This window comes from Charadrius vociferus, unplaced genomic scaffold (assembly GCF_000708025.1).
Source record: "Charadrius vociferus isolate BGI_N301 unplaced genomic scaffold, ASM70802v2 scaffold553, whole genome shotgun sequence".
Lineage (NCBI taxonomy): Eukaryota > Metazoa > Chordata > Aves > Charadriiformes > Charadriidae > Charadrius > Charadrius vociferus.
In genome coordinates this window covers 2,495,469-2,511,744 of record NW_009647688.1, presented here as the reverse complement: position 1 = coordinate 2,511,744, position 16,276 = coordinate 2,495,469, and the positions used below count along the sequence as shown (strand labels likewise).

Sequence of the window (16,276 nt, the reverse complement as noted above, 5' to 3'; positions counted from 1 at the left end):
TTGTCCACCTGCCCTCTCCCCAGCGCTCCAAAATAGAGTTCAGGCATCACAGCTCACGCGTGTGCCGTTGTCCAACCGTGAGCGGCCTGCGCCTGTGCTCGTCACAGGCTCCTTCTGGTACAGCTGCGACTCCTGAGGCTGTGCCGCTTAATTCATAGAAATACTGTTAAAAAAGTGCAAATGCCAACAGTCGATAGCTTTTGTGTTTTGTTTCAGTTTTGGACACTCGTGATGTGATGTGAGACAGTTACTGAAGTGATGAAATCCTCTCAGGCGATTAACAACTGAAAGTGTTCTTTCACAGGGAAAAAAAGTCTGCTTGGAAGTCGTTGGAATTCAGGATTTCTGTTTGAACACTTAATGCTTTTACTTTAGCAGTGTACATCAACAATGTATACAAATATTTAAAGTAGGGTGGGAATAAATGTAAACTGCCGATGCTTTCCACTTCAGGGTGGCTACTGTGCGATCCAGTTCTGAATTGCAAGGAAGAAACAGCATCTGGAGCGAGTGGAGAGTCCATTCTTTGTGCAGTGTTGTGACTTAGTTTCTGATTTATCTGATTGTAGGCGAACGAATTAAAAAGCCAGTTCCTCTTCAAGAACAAACTGTTAAAGATGCAAAGGGACGATACCAGCGTTTCCATGGAGCATTTACTGGTGGTTTCTCTGCTGGTTACTTTAACACTGTTGGCACAAAGGAAGGTTAGATATTTTTCTGTCTTCTTGGAAGGATTAATTGATCACCATAATTTAACGTTAGTGAAAACAAATTAACTGTCATTAAGCATTATTTTACCTACTATTCATTATACTGTAAATAGTTGAAACAGTATTGTTGAAGTTATTTCCCCTTGAGTTTTTGCACTCCGGTTTTATAGATGTTCCCTTGATATATCCTTAAGGTGTAAGGTTGAAACCTTTAAGGTGTAAGGTTTGAATTGTCTTCCGATATTATGTTGCCGTTTACAGTACCTTAGTTAGATATGTACTTTCTTTAAAGGATGGACTCCTTCAGCTTTTGTATCATCACGGCAGAAGAGAGCAGACAGAACCATTCTTGGACCAGAAGACTTCATGGATGAAGAGGTAAATTTATAAAGGAATACAAATCTTTTGGAGTAGTTGCTGTCACAGCAAGTTTTTCCAGCAATGAAATCTTCTAAAGAACTTAAATAGCAAAAATGGAAGTAAATTTAAAATTAATTCTTGCACACAGTGTTATACTGCTAGGTCCTATAGGATGTTTCATAGATTCAATTAGGAAGCTCCTGTAATCTCAATATTAAAAAAAAAAACCCCAGAACTCTACCCTTTCAAGTTCTCTGACAGAAAATAGAAATACTTTTGAAGCTGTTTAAAATATGACCATTCAAGTTACTGAAAAAGCAACTGTATAAATGTCTTGACAAATTTAGCCAATATAAGGGTCATATCCCATTTTCTTTACTGTTACAGTAAGTAAGCATTTGAGGGAAACATATTTTTAACCTAAATTTTTCCATTTTGTCTATATTTTCCAGGATCTTAGTGAATTTGGCATAGCACCAAAAGATATTACAACCACAGATGATTTTGCATCCAAAACTAAAGACAGAATAAAAGAGAAAGCTAGACAGATTGCAGGAGTCATTGCTGCCATTCCAGGAACCACTGCATTTGATGATTTAATAGGACCATCAAAGTAAGTAAATTTAAGTAGACTTAACCGAACAATTCGTTTCACTTAGAAATGTTGTATTGGTTAGAAAAGTAGCATTTGACCACAGTAATCCATGGAAGAGACTGGAAGTTCTGCAGTGTTTCCTGTTCTGCAGTTACTTTCTAAGTGGCCTCCACTTTTGTTTTGTATGTGCAGACTTCTATCAGGTAAACATTTACAAACTGGGATGTAGTGTTTATGCAAATGTTGATGCATTCAGATTTGTTTTTAAAGTGGGATATAAAGCCATAATTTCGAATGGTATATGTGTATATTATTTCTTAAGAAATATTAAAATCGTTGTTTGAGGTAGGATTTTTTTCCTTTTTTTTTTCTTCATAGAATAACAGTTGGGGTTGAACTGTTACGAAAAATGGGCTGGAAAGAAGGACAAGGAATTGGACCACGAGTCAAAAGAAAGCCACGCAGGCAGAAACCTGGTATGTTCAGTTTCTGAACTCAGTAGTAGAAAGTTCACCTTCATGGACTGATTAGAAAGTTCATTTTAAAGCCTCCTTGGTTTGTTTTTTTTTGGTCTGTTTCTTTCCTTTTTTAAGAAAAACTTAATAAAGATTTGTAATTTAATATGATGCTGTTATGTCTCTTACAGACCCTGCAGTGAAAGTATATGGTTGTGCGTTACCACCTGGACTGTCTGAGGGTTCTGAGGTATTAAAGTTGTTTGACTTATGTAAGAATGTTGTGATAACACATTAAAAAAAAACTTCTTTCATGTCTTTGAACAGTATTTTAACACGCAGTTTGAAGTTTTGTTAAAAGTATTCATAAATATTTACTGTGCTTATTGTGAAGAAAGATTTCAATGTAACAAGATTTATTCTTTTTCTACTTAAGCAGGTGTAGTTCATACATATTTTCATATATAATTTAGGAAATGCAAACTTGCATAGTCTCATGTTGACTAAATGTCGTAAAAGCTCAACATACAAAACTTTTAATCATATTTGCTGTTACATACTTTTATTTTGTACAAGGATGAAGAGGATGAATACCAGCCAGAGAACGTGACATTTGCGCCAAAAGATGTAATGCCTGTAGATTTGACTCCAAAAGAGAATGTCCATGGACTTGGCTATAAGGGTTTGGACCCCTCACAAGCTTTGTTTGGTGTATCTGGAAGAGAACACCTAAATCTTTTCACAGGTGGTTCTGAAGACACAAGCAATTTACTTGGTGATCTGAGACACAGTAAAGGAAGAAAACTAGGTATTACAGGTCAGGTAAGGGCTTTTTTTAATGCATTTTATTGTTAGTGCAGTAAAATCTAAATTTTCATTTTTTTCCTCCGTGGAATGCACCTGGTCATTACAGGGTTATTGTAAGAAATTTTAAGTGTGGTTTGAGAACAGGATTATTTTCTTTTTACTTAATATGAAAATGTGGGCAAGTCCTTAGATCTCTGAAATGCCTTCACTTACTGATATTGTTAAAGAGAACTATAAAATACCTCACTCTGAATAGTTGGGTGGAGAAAATTTTTGTGTTACTTTGGTTAAAGAAAGTTGATGTTCAGTATGGCTTTAGTTGACATTTTTTGTGTCAATTTTACTGAATACCTTCAGTAGTGTTGAATCTGTCAGCTAGAGAAATTTTGCTTCCGTGTGCAGTATTTGTAGTTCTTATGTAGAAGCACTGTCAATTTATATTTCTGGGAAATATGCTCATTTAATTTTCATGGCAACTTATGTTTTTTCCTTTTGAGAACTTAACCTGCTCTTAGTCGGACTGTAAATGTTACCTTGTGGAATTAGGCTGCTGTCGTCATCTTGTACAGACCAAACTCACTGTCCCTCCCTGCCAAGGGAGTGAACTATCTTTGCTTTTGTGTTTGGTGGGTTGGTGGGTTTTTTTTTTTCACTAGTTGGGAGCACTTTTTTTTGTGAAGCTCTATGTTTTTCCCAGCATATATATGTTTACTGGACATCTTATATAATACAGATGGATAGATATACCTGTAGGTGTGTTCTGGCACATGACTTAAAAGTACTGGTTTTACACTCTTGAATTCTTATCATTTTTATTTAAAATACATTTTAGGCTTTTGGTGTGGGAGCTTTAGAGGAGGAAGACGATGATATTTATGCAACTGAAACACTCTCAAAGTATGATACGGTTCTAAAAGATGAGGAACCAGGAGACGGCTTGTATGGCTGGACAGCGCCTAAGCAGTATAAATCCAAAAAAAGTAAGAACTGAGTAGTTCTATCTAAAGAGCTAGTGTAATTTGTATTTGCAGAAAAAAAAAAAATGACATAAGTGTAGTCTCTATTTTCCAAATATTTTAATTTTCAATAGACTGTTATCTTCTAGACCTGATATCTGAAACTTCATCTTCCTTCTATATTGAAGCGTCCAAATCTGGAAATAATTTGCAAAGTCCCCCACAAATCCCAATGTAGATTAAATCCCCAAATTGTATTTTTAAAAGGACAGTATGTGCTGCTTTGTGAGGTACAGCATTCAGTTGCACTGAAAGAAACAAATGATTGTGAATCACGGCTACAAAATATGACCCAATACTTGCAAAGATAATTTTTTTTCTAGATGTATTTGTTTATATTTTCAAATAACATTTGTAAATTTTATCTTGATGCACCTTTATTTTCAGTGCAGCTTTTAAGTGCATGAAGTACGGTGGTGATTTCTAGAGTACCCGTTGATGGTAGTTGTACACAATTAATGGCACTCATGATGTTAGCTATGCACAGTAGTGGTACTGTTGCCTCACCATTGTCTGTGTTCACCTTAAGCAATCTCTCTGGTAGTAGTTTTTTATCTGTATAATATTAATCCAGACTCAGAACCCTTAAATTTAAATGAAAGGCATTGAAGACAAAGAACTACAATTATGATCCATAAATTATATTGCAGAATGGAAAATATTTGGAAAAAAGTGCTTTTTGCCAAACATATATGTTATAAATATTGACCAGTTCTATGGTTATTTCGTAGGGTCTGAAAGAGAAGTTAAATATATAGGCAAAATCTTGGATGGTTTTTCCTTGGCATCCAGATCATCAACACCAAGCAAGGTAAGCAGATACTGATATTTTTTTATTAAGAATAACATCAGCAAATTGACATGTGAGCTGTATGGACTTCACTTTCGTTGGTGTTTTTTATGTTCTTAGAAATAAAAGCTCTGGCCAGCAATAAAGACTGCTGAATGAGTAAAACTATAGCCTTGCAGGCTATACTTCAACAAACCTAAAATTTGTCAGACTACTGGATGAATTTAAACTTTGTGTACTGGCTTTGAGCAAATGCCTTCCACACTGTCCACTATTATTTGGCGTAAAGTTGGACTCATGGTTTGATTTAACTTTGAAATAAAAAATGTGTACATCTTTTGCTTCTTGGTCTTTCCAATGTAATACTAAATTTTCTGTAAAAATCAGGCCCCATGCTTCATCCACTTCACTGTTTTGGTGACAAGTTAATTTGTTAGCCCTGTTCTCAAGTTTGCATCATTTATGCCATATATATTTGCATAAATTAGAATGAAAACCAGAATTGTGTTACATGGTCCTTTTTCTAATGAAGAAAAAAGAAGAACATTTGTGTCATATATAAAATTTCATCATATAGGAGACGTAGAGATAACCTTTGAAGTAACAGCTTGAATGAAGGATGTGAGGGAAAAGAACTTTGAAAGACATTAAATATAGTAAGCACAGAAGTACTCAATAGTTCAATTCATTGATTAAATCATGTGACTTCTGTTTTTAAAAATGTAGTTATTAAACAATACCAAGAGCATTTTCTAAAACAAAAGCAGTGCATATTAAGACTGTAGTTAATTCTGCTGCACCTTGATGTGCATGTTTTTCTATTATTCATAATCCTTATATATTAACAATGTAACAATTTGTTCCCAAAGTTTGTGTTACGATACCACTTGCTCACTGGGTCTAAAAGAATCAGTAGCTTGTAATATCCGTTTCTACTGCTAAGATGTAAAGTGAGGAATTTTTTGATTGAGGTGACTTTTTTCTGAAACACATTTGTAAGTGTTAAATACAAAGTTGTATCTCTCTCAATGCATGGGGTTTTTTTTGTTATCCCCCTGCCAAGATTTATTCACCGCCTGACCTGCCACGAAATTACAGACCAGTCCATTACTTTCGACCTGTAATAGCAGCTGGGAATGAAAACTACTGTTTGCAGAAGGCATTAGAGGAATCAACTGGACAACTTAAGAGTGATATGACACAACAAAGCAGGCATGCTTTGACTGCGTCTCAGAGGAGGGAACAACTAGGAGAGACTGGTCTGAAAGGTATTGATATATGTGACCACACCTTTGCTTGTGTTTCAGGTTTACAGTAAAATTTTGTTCTAGCCTTGAACGCTATTTTCTGATATAAAAATATTAAATCTAGTTGGATTAGCTAGAATACCGTGTCACTGTTCGGTTTCATCTCACAGATAAATTGATGACATACCTGCCTGTATTTTCATTTACTTAAATCTTTTAAAGAAGAAAAGTTTGTGTCGGATTGTGTTTTGTTGTGTTGGGCTTTTGGGGTTTTTTTGGTGTCTTTTTGGTAGTCTTATTATGAATTCGCTGTATAGTAGGCTTTGAGGTTGTTTTTTTTTTCCCCTGTAAAAATGAGGTTTCACTGAAACACATGCAAATTCACTAAAAAGGTAATTTGTAAATGTGGTTCGCATTTGTATCAACAATAGTAAAGTTTACAAAGTAGTGTGAAAATATGTGGTAAAAAGCATAAAAGATGCAATAGCGGCCAATTTTTTATCTGCTATCTCTACCATTATACTGTTTATTGATGCTTAAGAGCATTTTGTCTGAGTGTATGTGCGTAGTGGTAGCCTTTTTTTCCTCCACTAAAGGGGCAGAAATAGTTGTATTACTTTTTCATTTCTATTTACCTCTTACTGCCCTTTTTGGCTTTAGGTCCAGCTCCTTCTGTTTTGGATTATCTGTCTGAGAAAGACAGAGAAAGACTCAAAGAAGCGAAGCAAGCATCTGAACAACAAATGAAGGCAAGAATGTTGCCTCATCAGTCACGAAATAGCAGATTCCAGCCAGCCTCCCCGGATGATGCTTCTCACAAATGGCAAATGTTGTTGGGGGAGCAGTTAGCAAATGCTGGTTCTAGTGACTTCAAACCATTTGCAAGAAATCCAGAAAAACAAAAAAGATACGAAAGTTTTGTGAAAAGCCTTAAACAAGGAGAAAAAGGTAACCGAAGAGATTAATCCTGACGTTTAAATTTTTCTCTGAAAAAGTATGTCTCAATTTTTTTTTCTTTCTTTCCCCCTCCCCCCTTTTTTGTCTTATTGCGTTCTATGTTCACTATGAGTTCTCTTCCTGAATTCTGCAGCATTTCTCCCTCTGCTTCTTCTTAGCACCAATATTAAAAGAAATTTTTACTGATATTTAATTATAGAATCATAGAATGGTTTAGGTTGGAAAGGACCTTGAAGACCGAGTTCCAAACCCCCTGCCATGGGCAGGGACACCTCTGACTAGACCAGGTTGCCCAAGGCCACATCCAGCCTGACCTTGAACACCTCCAGGGATGGGGCCTCAACAACCTCTCTGGGCAACCTGTTCCAGTGCCTTACAACCCTTAAAGTGAAAAACTTCTTCCTAATGTTTAATCTAAACCTGCCCTCTTCTGGTTTATATCCATTCCCCCTCGTCCTGTCACTACATGCCCTAGAAAAAAGTCCTTCCCCAGCTCTCCTGTAGCCCCTTTAGGTACTGGAAGGCCGCAATAAGGTCTCCCCGGAGCCTTCTCTTCTCCAGGCTGAACAGCCCCAGCTCTCTCAGCCTGTCCTCATAGGAGAGGTGCTCCAGCCCTCGATCATCCTCGTGGCTCTCCTCTGGACATGCTCCAGCAGGTCCATGTCTTTCTTATGTTGAGGACTCCAGAGCTGGACGCAGTACTCCAGGTGGGGTCTCACGAGAGTGGAGTAGAGGGGCAGGATCACCTCCCTTGACCTGCTGGCCACAGTTCTTTTGATGCAGCCCAGGATACGGTTGGCCTTCTGGGCTGCGATTGCACATTGCTGGCTCATGGTGAGCTTCTGGTCAATCAGCACGCCCAGGTCCTTCTCCTCAGGGCTGCTCTCCAGCCACTCTCCACCTTGCCTGTATTTGTGCTTGGGATATTTGTATTTGTGCTTGTGGTTTTGTTGACTTCAGGAAAACTGCTCAGTAGTTTTAAGTGTCAGCAAGATTTGATTTTAGGCATTACATTTCATATTTTTATGCTGTAGCAGAAGTGGAGTTCTCCACTTAACTGCCTGTATTTCTGGGTTTCCCATCTTTTATGTGGCAAAGTAGACTTCAGCTTTGGCCAATATCATAAACTATGCATTGAATAAGCATTTTCATGTAGTTTGTTTCTGTTTGAGGAGTAGAACTGACAGATCCTATAAAGGCAGAAAGATTCTTGGATCACAGTAGAACAGCAGGTTTTTTGCCTTTTCCCACACAAGACAGGAAAAATCTAAAGAAAGCCCATACCCTGCACTTTCAGAGGAGATAGGGACCTTAAAGTGAACGAAGTAGTTCACACTGGTCAAAGCTTGTATTACATGTCCTTTGGATGCTCAAGCTGCCACTGTCAGTTATGTTCTTCACAGAAATATTTGTGGCTATAAAATCATAGCATGCATGCAGAGCTCTTACTCAAACACCCACCCCATCCCCAACCCCTTTTATCTGCTCTTTTCATGCTTTGTCAGGTAGGAAACCTGGTTTTGTTATTTTAGGATTTTTTTTAAATAATACTTTTCATTATATGAAAAAAGGTTTCCTGGTCAGTAGCGTCTTCTGGTTAGCGCATTGGGACAGACTACTTGAGCTTTGAATTCATAGTTCTTCCGTTCAGGACTGGGGTATTCCCTGTGTAAAACTGAGCATCCTCTTGTGACTGTAAGTGCCACCTTAGTCATAACAATGAAAACACAGAAATATTTAAATAACTTGAATGATTAAGATTCTGTTTGTAAGAGCATTTGCTTGGCTGGTATTATTGTCTATTCTTTCTGGGAGCAAATTGCTTTAAACAGGGCCTGTATCGTTCACGAAAACCCGTGTCCAAATTCTGTCTCTCTCAGATACAGATGCTACTTTATATAGCAGAATGCCCCTCGAAGTTACCAAAGCCTGGCCAGGCTTACTCACTGGTTAACTTTTTTTTTCCCCTGTTTTAGTTACTTGATAAAGCTTTGGATTATACTGTTTGTTTTAAACACCTATTAAATACATTAAGTATTTTGAACATTCCTTAGAGGGAAGTGAGTAAGTAGTCAGCATGACAAGTAAAATTGTTTAAAATATCTCTTTTGCATTTGGCAAATGCTATCATTCTTGCTGTCTTGCAAAATTACCTCTGCTTATAAATGAATAGCACAGTTGAGATTAATACTATCTTTAAACACTCATTAAATACTTGCAAGGATGTTTGCTTATTATCTTGGGTTTTTTTTCTTGAAAAGTGTCAAGACCTAAGTCAGCTGTAATCTCTGCTAAGCATTTCTCTCCTTATTTTATAGTAGATACATTGGAGCATTATTTAGACCCAAGTATGACAGAGTGGGAGCGAGGAAGAGAACAAGAGGAGTTCTTCCGTGCAGCCATGTTCTACAAATCCTCAAATTCAACGCTCTCATCCAGGTTTACCCGCGCCAAATATGAAGATGATGTTGACAAAGTCGAAGTTCCTCGGGACCAAGAGGTATATGCCGTTTACATTATTTTAGTACATTGGAGCTGCAGTTGCTGCCTTAACCCTGACTTTCAAAGTTCTTTTTCTTTAAAACTCTTTTGTAGATATAATGTCAATGTTTTGTTGCCCTTCTGTGTAGCAAACTTGTGAAAACACTCACTTCATGCAATCAGCAATTTGTTAAGCTACACGTAAATATTTATGTTTCTGTCCTGTTCTTAGTCTTAAAACAGTAATAGTCAATTTAGTAAGTTGTTCCTTATTTAGCAGCTATAAATGTTTGGCTTTTTCAGAATGATCTTGATGATAAGGAAACTGCTGTGAAAATGAAGATGTTTGGCAAACTCACAAGAGACAAGTTTGAATGGCATCCTGAAAAGCTGTTGTGTAAAAGATTTAATGTTCCTGATCCATATCCTGAGTAAGATGATTGATACTGATATTTTTAACACTTCTTGAAAATTCTATTTCACACGCTTGTGGAAAATCTGGCTTGATGTTTTCTTTTTATGTCCTAATAGATGTAACTGCCTAATGTTTCTATTTGCCTGTTTAAACATGGTGACCTCTGACAAAGTAGGTCATGCGTTTTAAGGACTACTGTAGGTGTTTCATGTTGTGGTAGATAATTTGAGGTCTTTTCTATGTTGAAAACAATAATCAACAAACGTTTTTATTTCCCTTTAGTTCTTCCGTTGTTGGGTTACCAAAAGTGAAACGAGACAAGTATTCTGTGTTTAATTTCTTAACTCTGCCTGAGCCCACCACATCTGTAACTCAAGCAATGAATGAAAAAATCCAACAGAATAACAGTCTCAACAGTAAGTTTGTTGTTACTTTATGAATTTAGCTATGAATGAGATAATAGTATAGAAAAGGTATACCTTTGTCACTGAGAACTTATCCACCTGATTTTTTTCTTTTAAGTAAAAAAAATAAATAAATTCAGTGACATAGAAACTGAAGTCAGTGGCATTATGCTAATTTCTTTCACCTAGAAGACCTTTATAGGTCAGATACTCATTAGAAAGATGTAAAAAATGTCAAACTATACTGAGGAAGCAGAGGAATTTAAAACCAGGTAGCCAAGAAATGTAGGGTAGTTTGGCATGCAACTGATCTGACTGAATGTTTGGGACTTTTTCAGAACCAAAGAAACCTTCAAGATGGGATGTGTCAGATAAAGAGAAGGAGAAAAAAGATTCTATCAGTGAATTCATTAGTCTTGCTAGGTCAAAAGTTGACGTTCAGCAGCAGCCACCAGTGCCAGCAACAGAAGAAAGTGGAACTGGGCCGAGTGAAACTCCTTCTGCTGAGGTGAGTTCACAACAGTGTTTGTACTTACAGCGCAATAGCTGTAAACCTTCACAACCCTGAAATAAGGTTGGGTAACACATGAATTGATTTAATACAGATCAGCTTGCAGAAGAGCCAACTCAGGATAAGCAAAGACATGAGATTGTACTTTGAAGAATTTCGAGGTTATAACTCTGAGATGTAAAACATTTGCAGCATACGAGGACAGCAAGTATGACTATACCTGAAGTAGCAGCTTAAGAGAAGATAAAATATAGCTCAGCAGTCTGGGAGTTAAATTCAGTCCTTTACACGCACTTTGCTTACAGGCACTTAACATATTTTTTTCTGCTTTGAATGGAGGAGGGTGCATACTTTGGGGAGAAGGGTGATATTTTCCTTTTGCTTAAATTTAGTATAACTGAAGTTTGAATTAATGAATTAGAATAGATCTTGGGATCTATTTTCAACTGTCTGTGTAGCACAAATTGCACTGCTCTTCACAGGACATAGACTTAGTTTCAGAGTTTTACTATTTTGGACTAGCAGTTCCTAAGACTATATTTTACAGCTATTGTGATATTGAGTGTTTTGTAAACACAGGTCAGCATGCTTGAAGTTGTTAAGTATCAGAGAGAGATTGCTAGTTTCTTTAGTGTTAAATGCCGTTTGTTATGATGCTGTTTTGCAGATATCTAATGAAGATAAGGATCAGGAAGAAGAAAGCAGACCGTCCATGGACTTATTTAAGGCTATCTTTGTGAGTTCCTCAGATGAAAAATCATCTTCCTCTGAAGAAGAGAGTGATGAAGAACAACAACCAACTACCTCGGTAACAGATTCAGAAACCGCCAAGCAAGTTGATCTACCAGACAGTTCTTCATCTAATGTACAAGGTAGTACTTAATGGGTATTCATTTTTATAAATACCTTGTAAAAGCTTCATTTATGAATTGAATATTCCAGGACTGCTAGGACAGTGCTGTGCTCTTGTGCAGATCATCTGACCGGTGGAGCTGGGCGTGTAGAAAATGTGAATAATACAGCACTGAATAAGGCTTTGCATGTTGCATTGTTGTTTACGCTGTCGTGTTTATGTTTATAGTGTTATTTATGTTGTGTCTTGTGTAGATTTTACAAGCAAAATGAGCTATGGAATAGTGCTTGTTAAACAATGAGGGGGAAGTCTAATGTTAGGGCTTACTTCACTGAGAAATACAGCAAATATTTTATACCTATGATAAAATGTAAGATAGATTGATAAATTATGACTGCCTTGTGATGGATATTGGACAAATTCAGAAATAAGTAGCTTGGATTTCTTTGATAATTAAATTCATGCTCTAAATACGGACATTCCAGTAAAATACAATGTTGGAATAATTTTACTAAGACATCAGAAAGTTGCATTTTATTTGTATTCTAGCACAAGTTGCCAGAATACTTCCACAAGAGAGGGAGAAGACCAATCTTTTACTCGACTTCTTAGTAAAGTTTAATAAGTGAGCTGTAAAAAGTTCCCATACCTTTAGGATGCCATTAGATTAACAAAATGCACAATATACTTAGCTTACAATGTAAATACTTTGTCCACTTACTGTCACGGTTGGTTCTGTTAACATCTAACTTTCAGTGTTTATTAACTTTCTAGAACTTGTGTAGTCTTTTATTAATTCTTTGTAATGGAAAAGTAGTACTGTGTTACTAAATAAAAGCAAACACAGGCACTGTTATTAATTTAATTAGTGATTGTATAGTGTAAAAGGTCCATTTTGATTTTAAAAAACCCCAAACCCAAACAACAGCATGTTGACATGTTTCAGAATGTCGGCTATCCAGTTTGCCAAAGCAGTCCACAGAGGTACAGGATGCTATCAATTTGCTTTCTTGAAGGACGTTTTTAGAGAGCGCCTTTTTTAACTTTCTTCAGCACTTCTTGGAAAACATGTTACCTTATTTTCCTTTCAAATAAAGAAATTTTTGGGGTTTTTTCCATAGAGAATGTGGCTCCTACAACTGATCCTGGTGTTCCTTTGTTGCGTACTTCAAAGCAGGAACCGGATGCAGCAGAGGAATTTGGACCAAAGTTGCCTCCAGCTTTTTCTTCTGGTAGGTTCTGTAGACTTCTAGTGTGTAAATTCTACACATTGAAGTTGTATGTAAGATACACGTTATTTCTCCTTAAAAAAACGTTTGTGAGTAGGTACTTCCCCTCTTAAATGCCTGTGTTATTTCAAACTGGCACCCAAAAATGCGTTGTTCCCATGCTGTGATCAACTAGCCGGAGCCTCTTTGGCTGTGTATCAATTTTGTTGTAGTTCTGTAGAGGCAACAATAAAAAAACGTAGTGAAAATACAGGACCAGCCTTGCAATTGCTTCAAATAACAAATTGCAAAGGCATTTAATTACAGTAGGAAGGTTGCAGCTAGGAGTTGTAGACATTTCATTTCCATTTGAAAGCTTAGATTTTTTTTAAACTATCCTATTAGATGAAAAATATTACAGAATTTAATAATAAAATTACCTTTTTTTTTTGTTTGTTTCTGCATTTTCTTTGCACTTTAGGCCCTACTTGGCAACCAGTGGTGCCAGGAAGTTTTCCTGGGCCTAGTAGGAAAGAAAAACACAGAAAGAACAGAGAGAAACACAAGACTAAGAGAGAACACAAACACAAAAAGGAAAAGGTATTTAATTATTTTATTTTATTTTTTATTTAATTTAAAAGTTTATTCATTCTGTGATCTGCCAGTAAAATTTTTTATTATTTGTGCTGGGTTGTAGAACATAGATATACTGGGACTAGAACTTAAGCAACTGAGTTTCTGAGGGGTCTTGAAACAGAAGAGAAAATTATGCAACTAGGGTGCTGCTTTTTCCATATATACAATGTGACTACAGGTACAATATTGTGGGTAGTGTAATATTGTATGCTGAAGATGACAGACGTATTCTGAGAACTGCATATAATTCATGGCTTGTATACAAATAATAATAATGATATTTCTATGGGGGGTGGGTGGGTGGGGTGAGTGCTTGGGATGAAATGGGTGATTTTGGTATATATTTTTTAGCTCAGTCCGAGTAGCGGAAAAGAGTCATTGTGAAGTGTTCTGCTTCAGTTCAGCTTTGAGTCTACACCGAAATCTACTTTTTGCTGTTGTTGCCTTTCAGAGAAAAAGTCTTTTGCAATGAAATAAGGGATTATTTCTCTTCTTTTTACAGAAAAAGAAACATAAGAAACAGAAAAACAAAGGAAAACACAAGAATAAAAAATTAGAAAAAAACAGCAGCTCAGACACTGCAGACAGCAGCGACAGCCTTAGTGATACAGATACCACAGGCTTGTCACCCAAAGAACTTCTGAGAAGGTAAATGGAACGTTTACTTAAACACTTGCAAATTTTGCAGTGAACCTGTTTGCAGCAAATATGGATCGGCCGGTCTCTTCATGAATACAAAATACTGCTCAGGTTTTTTTAATAAAGTGAGGAAAGATTGCAAATATTATACATCTTAAGCTAGAGGGTAATTAATTTTAGGATAGAAGTCTCTTAGGATAAAGGGCACTAAATACACAAGTATGATAGTTAATGGAGTTTACAGTTAAAGATGACTGATATTTTTGGAAGGTATTTTGAATGGGAATTAAAAATTGAACAAGTGTGGGTGGTGATTCATATTTCCGTTACTTTGTCTACTTCTCTTTACTTGGGAGACATTAGAAGCAAAGTTTTAAGCTTCAGGATGTTTGAGTCTGCTTTGGTTTGTTGATAGTGAAAGATCGATTCAAATAGATCCATTGTGTGGCATTGATGCTTAAGCTAATTCTGTGCTTGGGCAAGGAGCAGTGAAGCAAGCAGAACAATGCGTGAGTCACGTACATGTCTGCTAAATCTAGACTGTGCTGTTTCATTTTTATAAACTAGAGACTTGAGCATAGTGCCAACAGAAATGCGAAAATCAAAAAAGAACAATACATAGTTTCATTTTGCTCAAACACTTGAAGTACAAACAAAAGTCTCTTGTTCAGATCATAGTCAACTTCAAGTGCATCGCATGCAGAACAGTCACTGTGTTGGCTTTTGGTTAGCGTTTCTGATTAGCTGAAGGAGAGGTCTCAACATCTTTGTTGAAGTGCCACATCCAGTTGGCCTAATGGCAGAGTGGTTGGGGTTCAGGGTGGAGATGTGCCCGTGGAAAGGCTGGCATTCCAACGGACTCTTTGGAACTGAGCAGCAGTTATGTATTGGTGTCTTCTTAGTGAAAAAACAAACTGCTTCTCTCTTGATTTCTAAATAGCTAAAATATGTATATGTGTGCATGCATTTTGCACAAGCAGTTATTTTGGAAGTCTTCGCATTTGCATGCCTCTATATCATTGAGAAAATGTTTTTATCTCACATAACTCGGATCTCTCTCTTACACTAAGGTTTAAGAAACTGCTCAAGTAATTAAATGGTCTTAATGTTGCATGTTACTATTCAGTCTGACTGCTTTCTTTTTCTTTCCCCCTTTTAGATTAAAACAACTTGAGTATTGAAGAGGCGGCTTGCTTTATTCAGTGCGGTGTGGCTTTTGATCTCAAATTTTTGATCTCCTCCATGATGGTAGATCAGTCGTCTACTTTGAAGCACTCTAGATACTGTATTCATATTGAATTTGTTTGAAAGTAAATGTACATATGTTTATTTTGTGATGCTTCATATGTTCAAAATGTATGGATTATGTAATGTTGAAAGGACTCCTGTCTGGGCAGCATAATCTGAAATACTGCAGGCTCCGTTTTAATTAACGTGAAACAAGGTATTTTAATAAACTGAAGTAGGAAAAATCATATTGTATGGTATGTCATTGCCTAGGACCTCTAAATGCTGGAGAGTAAATTTCAGTCTGAATTAAGTTAGGAAGTTAAAAACTAAAGCAAGGTAAAACTTACTGGGTGCAATGGCAGGGAGGTTGGAACTTGATGATCTTCAGGTCCTTTCCAACCTAAACCATTCTATGATTCTAATGATTTTTAACAGTTTTTAAGTCCAATGCGAATTTCAGATTGCAGTTTTGCAGTACTTGGCTGTGCTTGGAGTTGGTTTTACATCTCCAAAGCGCATATGGCATTTACCACAGCAGCTCTAAGCCAATGAACTGTCACTTAGACACAAATTCTTGAGGCTAATGTACTAAACGATTAGTACTATAATTACAGCCTGCCTTATTTTATGTAGTTACAATGAAAACTGTTTATACCACTTTTCGTTTCGCGCAGTACATTTAAAACCCGGTGGTTATCTTGTAGAATCATTTTAATACAAACTACGAAACGACGCAGAGCCGCGTTCCGCACGGCCGGGCCCTCACGGCAGAGGGCGCCGAACGCCCTGTGGGGCGCGGGGACCGAACGAGTATTCCCGCTCCACGTCGCGCACAAGCGCCCCCGACCGATCGGCGCTCGTTGTGCCGCATCCGCAGCGCCGTGACAGCCTTCGCGCGGGTTCAGATCCGAAGTCACGGCGGAGACGCGACTGGGGGAAGGAGAAACAACGCGTCGGGCCCC

At 37.1% G+C, this 16,276-nt stretch overlaps 2 protein-coding genes across 2 annotated transcripts in view; both read left to right on the top strand.

Moving 5' to 3' along the window:
- GPATCH1 (G patch domain containing 1) overlaps positions 1 to 15,265 on the top strand; it is a 16,038-nt gene extending 773 nt beyond the window's left edge. The window contains exons 2-20 of the mRNA XM_009881413.1: positions 570 to 704; positions 1,003 to 1,088; positions 1,523 to 1,683; positions 2,044 to 2,141; positions 2,312 to 2,370; positions 2,697 to 2,942; positions 3,760 to 3,907; positions 4,675 to 4,754; positions 5,797 to 6,001; positions 6,641 to 6,928; positions 9,256 to 9,437; positions 9,722 to 9,849; positions 10,116 to 10,249; positions 10,576 to 10,745; positions 11,416 to 11,620; positions 12,723 to 12,833; positions 13,291 to 13,409; positions 13,948 to 14,093; positions 15,244 to 15,265. Of these exons, the coding sequence (XP_009879715.1) occupies positions 570 to 704; positions 1,003 to 1,088; positions 1,523 to 1,683; positions 2,044 to 2,141; positions 2,312 to 2,370; positions 2,697 to 2,942; positions 3,760 to 3,907; positions 4,675 to 4,754; positions 5,797 to 6,001; positions 6,641 to 6,928; positions 9,256 to 9,437; positions 9,722 to 9,849; positions 10,116 to 10,249; positions 10,576 to 10,745; positions 11,416 to 11,620; positions 12,723 to 12,833; positions 13,291 to 13,409; positions 13,948 to 14,093; positions 15,244 to 15,265 (2,723 nt within the window). The remainder of the gene's footprint in view (positions 1 to 569; positions 705 to 1,002; positions 1,089 to 1,522; positions 1,684 to 2,043; positions 2,142 to 2,311; positions 2,371 to 2,696; positions 2,943 to 3,759; positions 3,908 to 4,674; positions 4,755 to 5,796; positions 6,002 to 6,640; positions 6,929 to 9,255; positions 9,438 to 9,721; positions 9,850 to 10,115; positions 10,250 to 10,575; positions 10,746 to 11,415; positions 11,621 to 12,722; positions 12,834 to 13,290; positions 13,410 to 13,947; positions 14,094 to 15,243) is intronic.
- A 61-nt stretch (positions 15,266 to 15,326) lies between these two features.
- WDR88 (WD repeat domain 88) overlaps positions 15,327 to 16,276 on the top strand; it is a 17,001-nt gene continuing 16,051 nt past the window's right edge. The window contains exons 1-2 of the mRNA XM_009881412.1: positions 15,327 to 15,332; positions 16,019 to 16,213. Coding sequence (XP_009879714.1) covers positions 15,327 to 15,332; positions 16,019 to 16,213 — 201 coding nt within the window. The remainder of the gene's footprint in view (positions 15,333 to 16,018; positions 16,214 to 16,276) is intronic.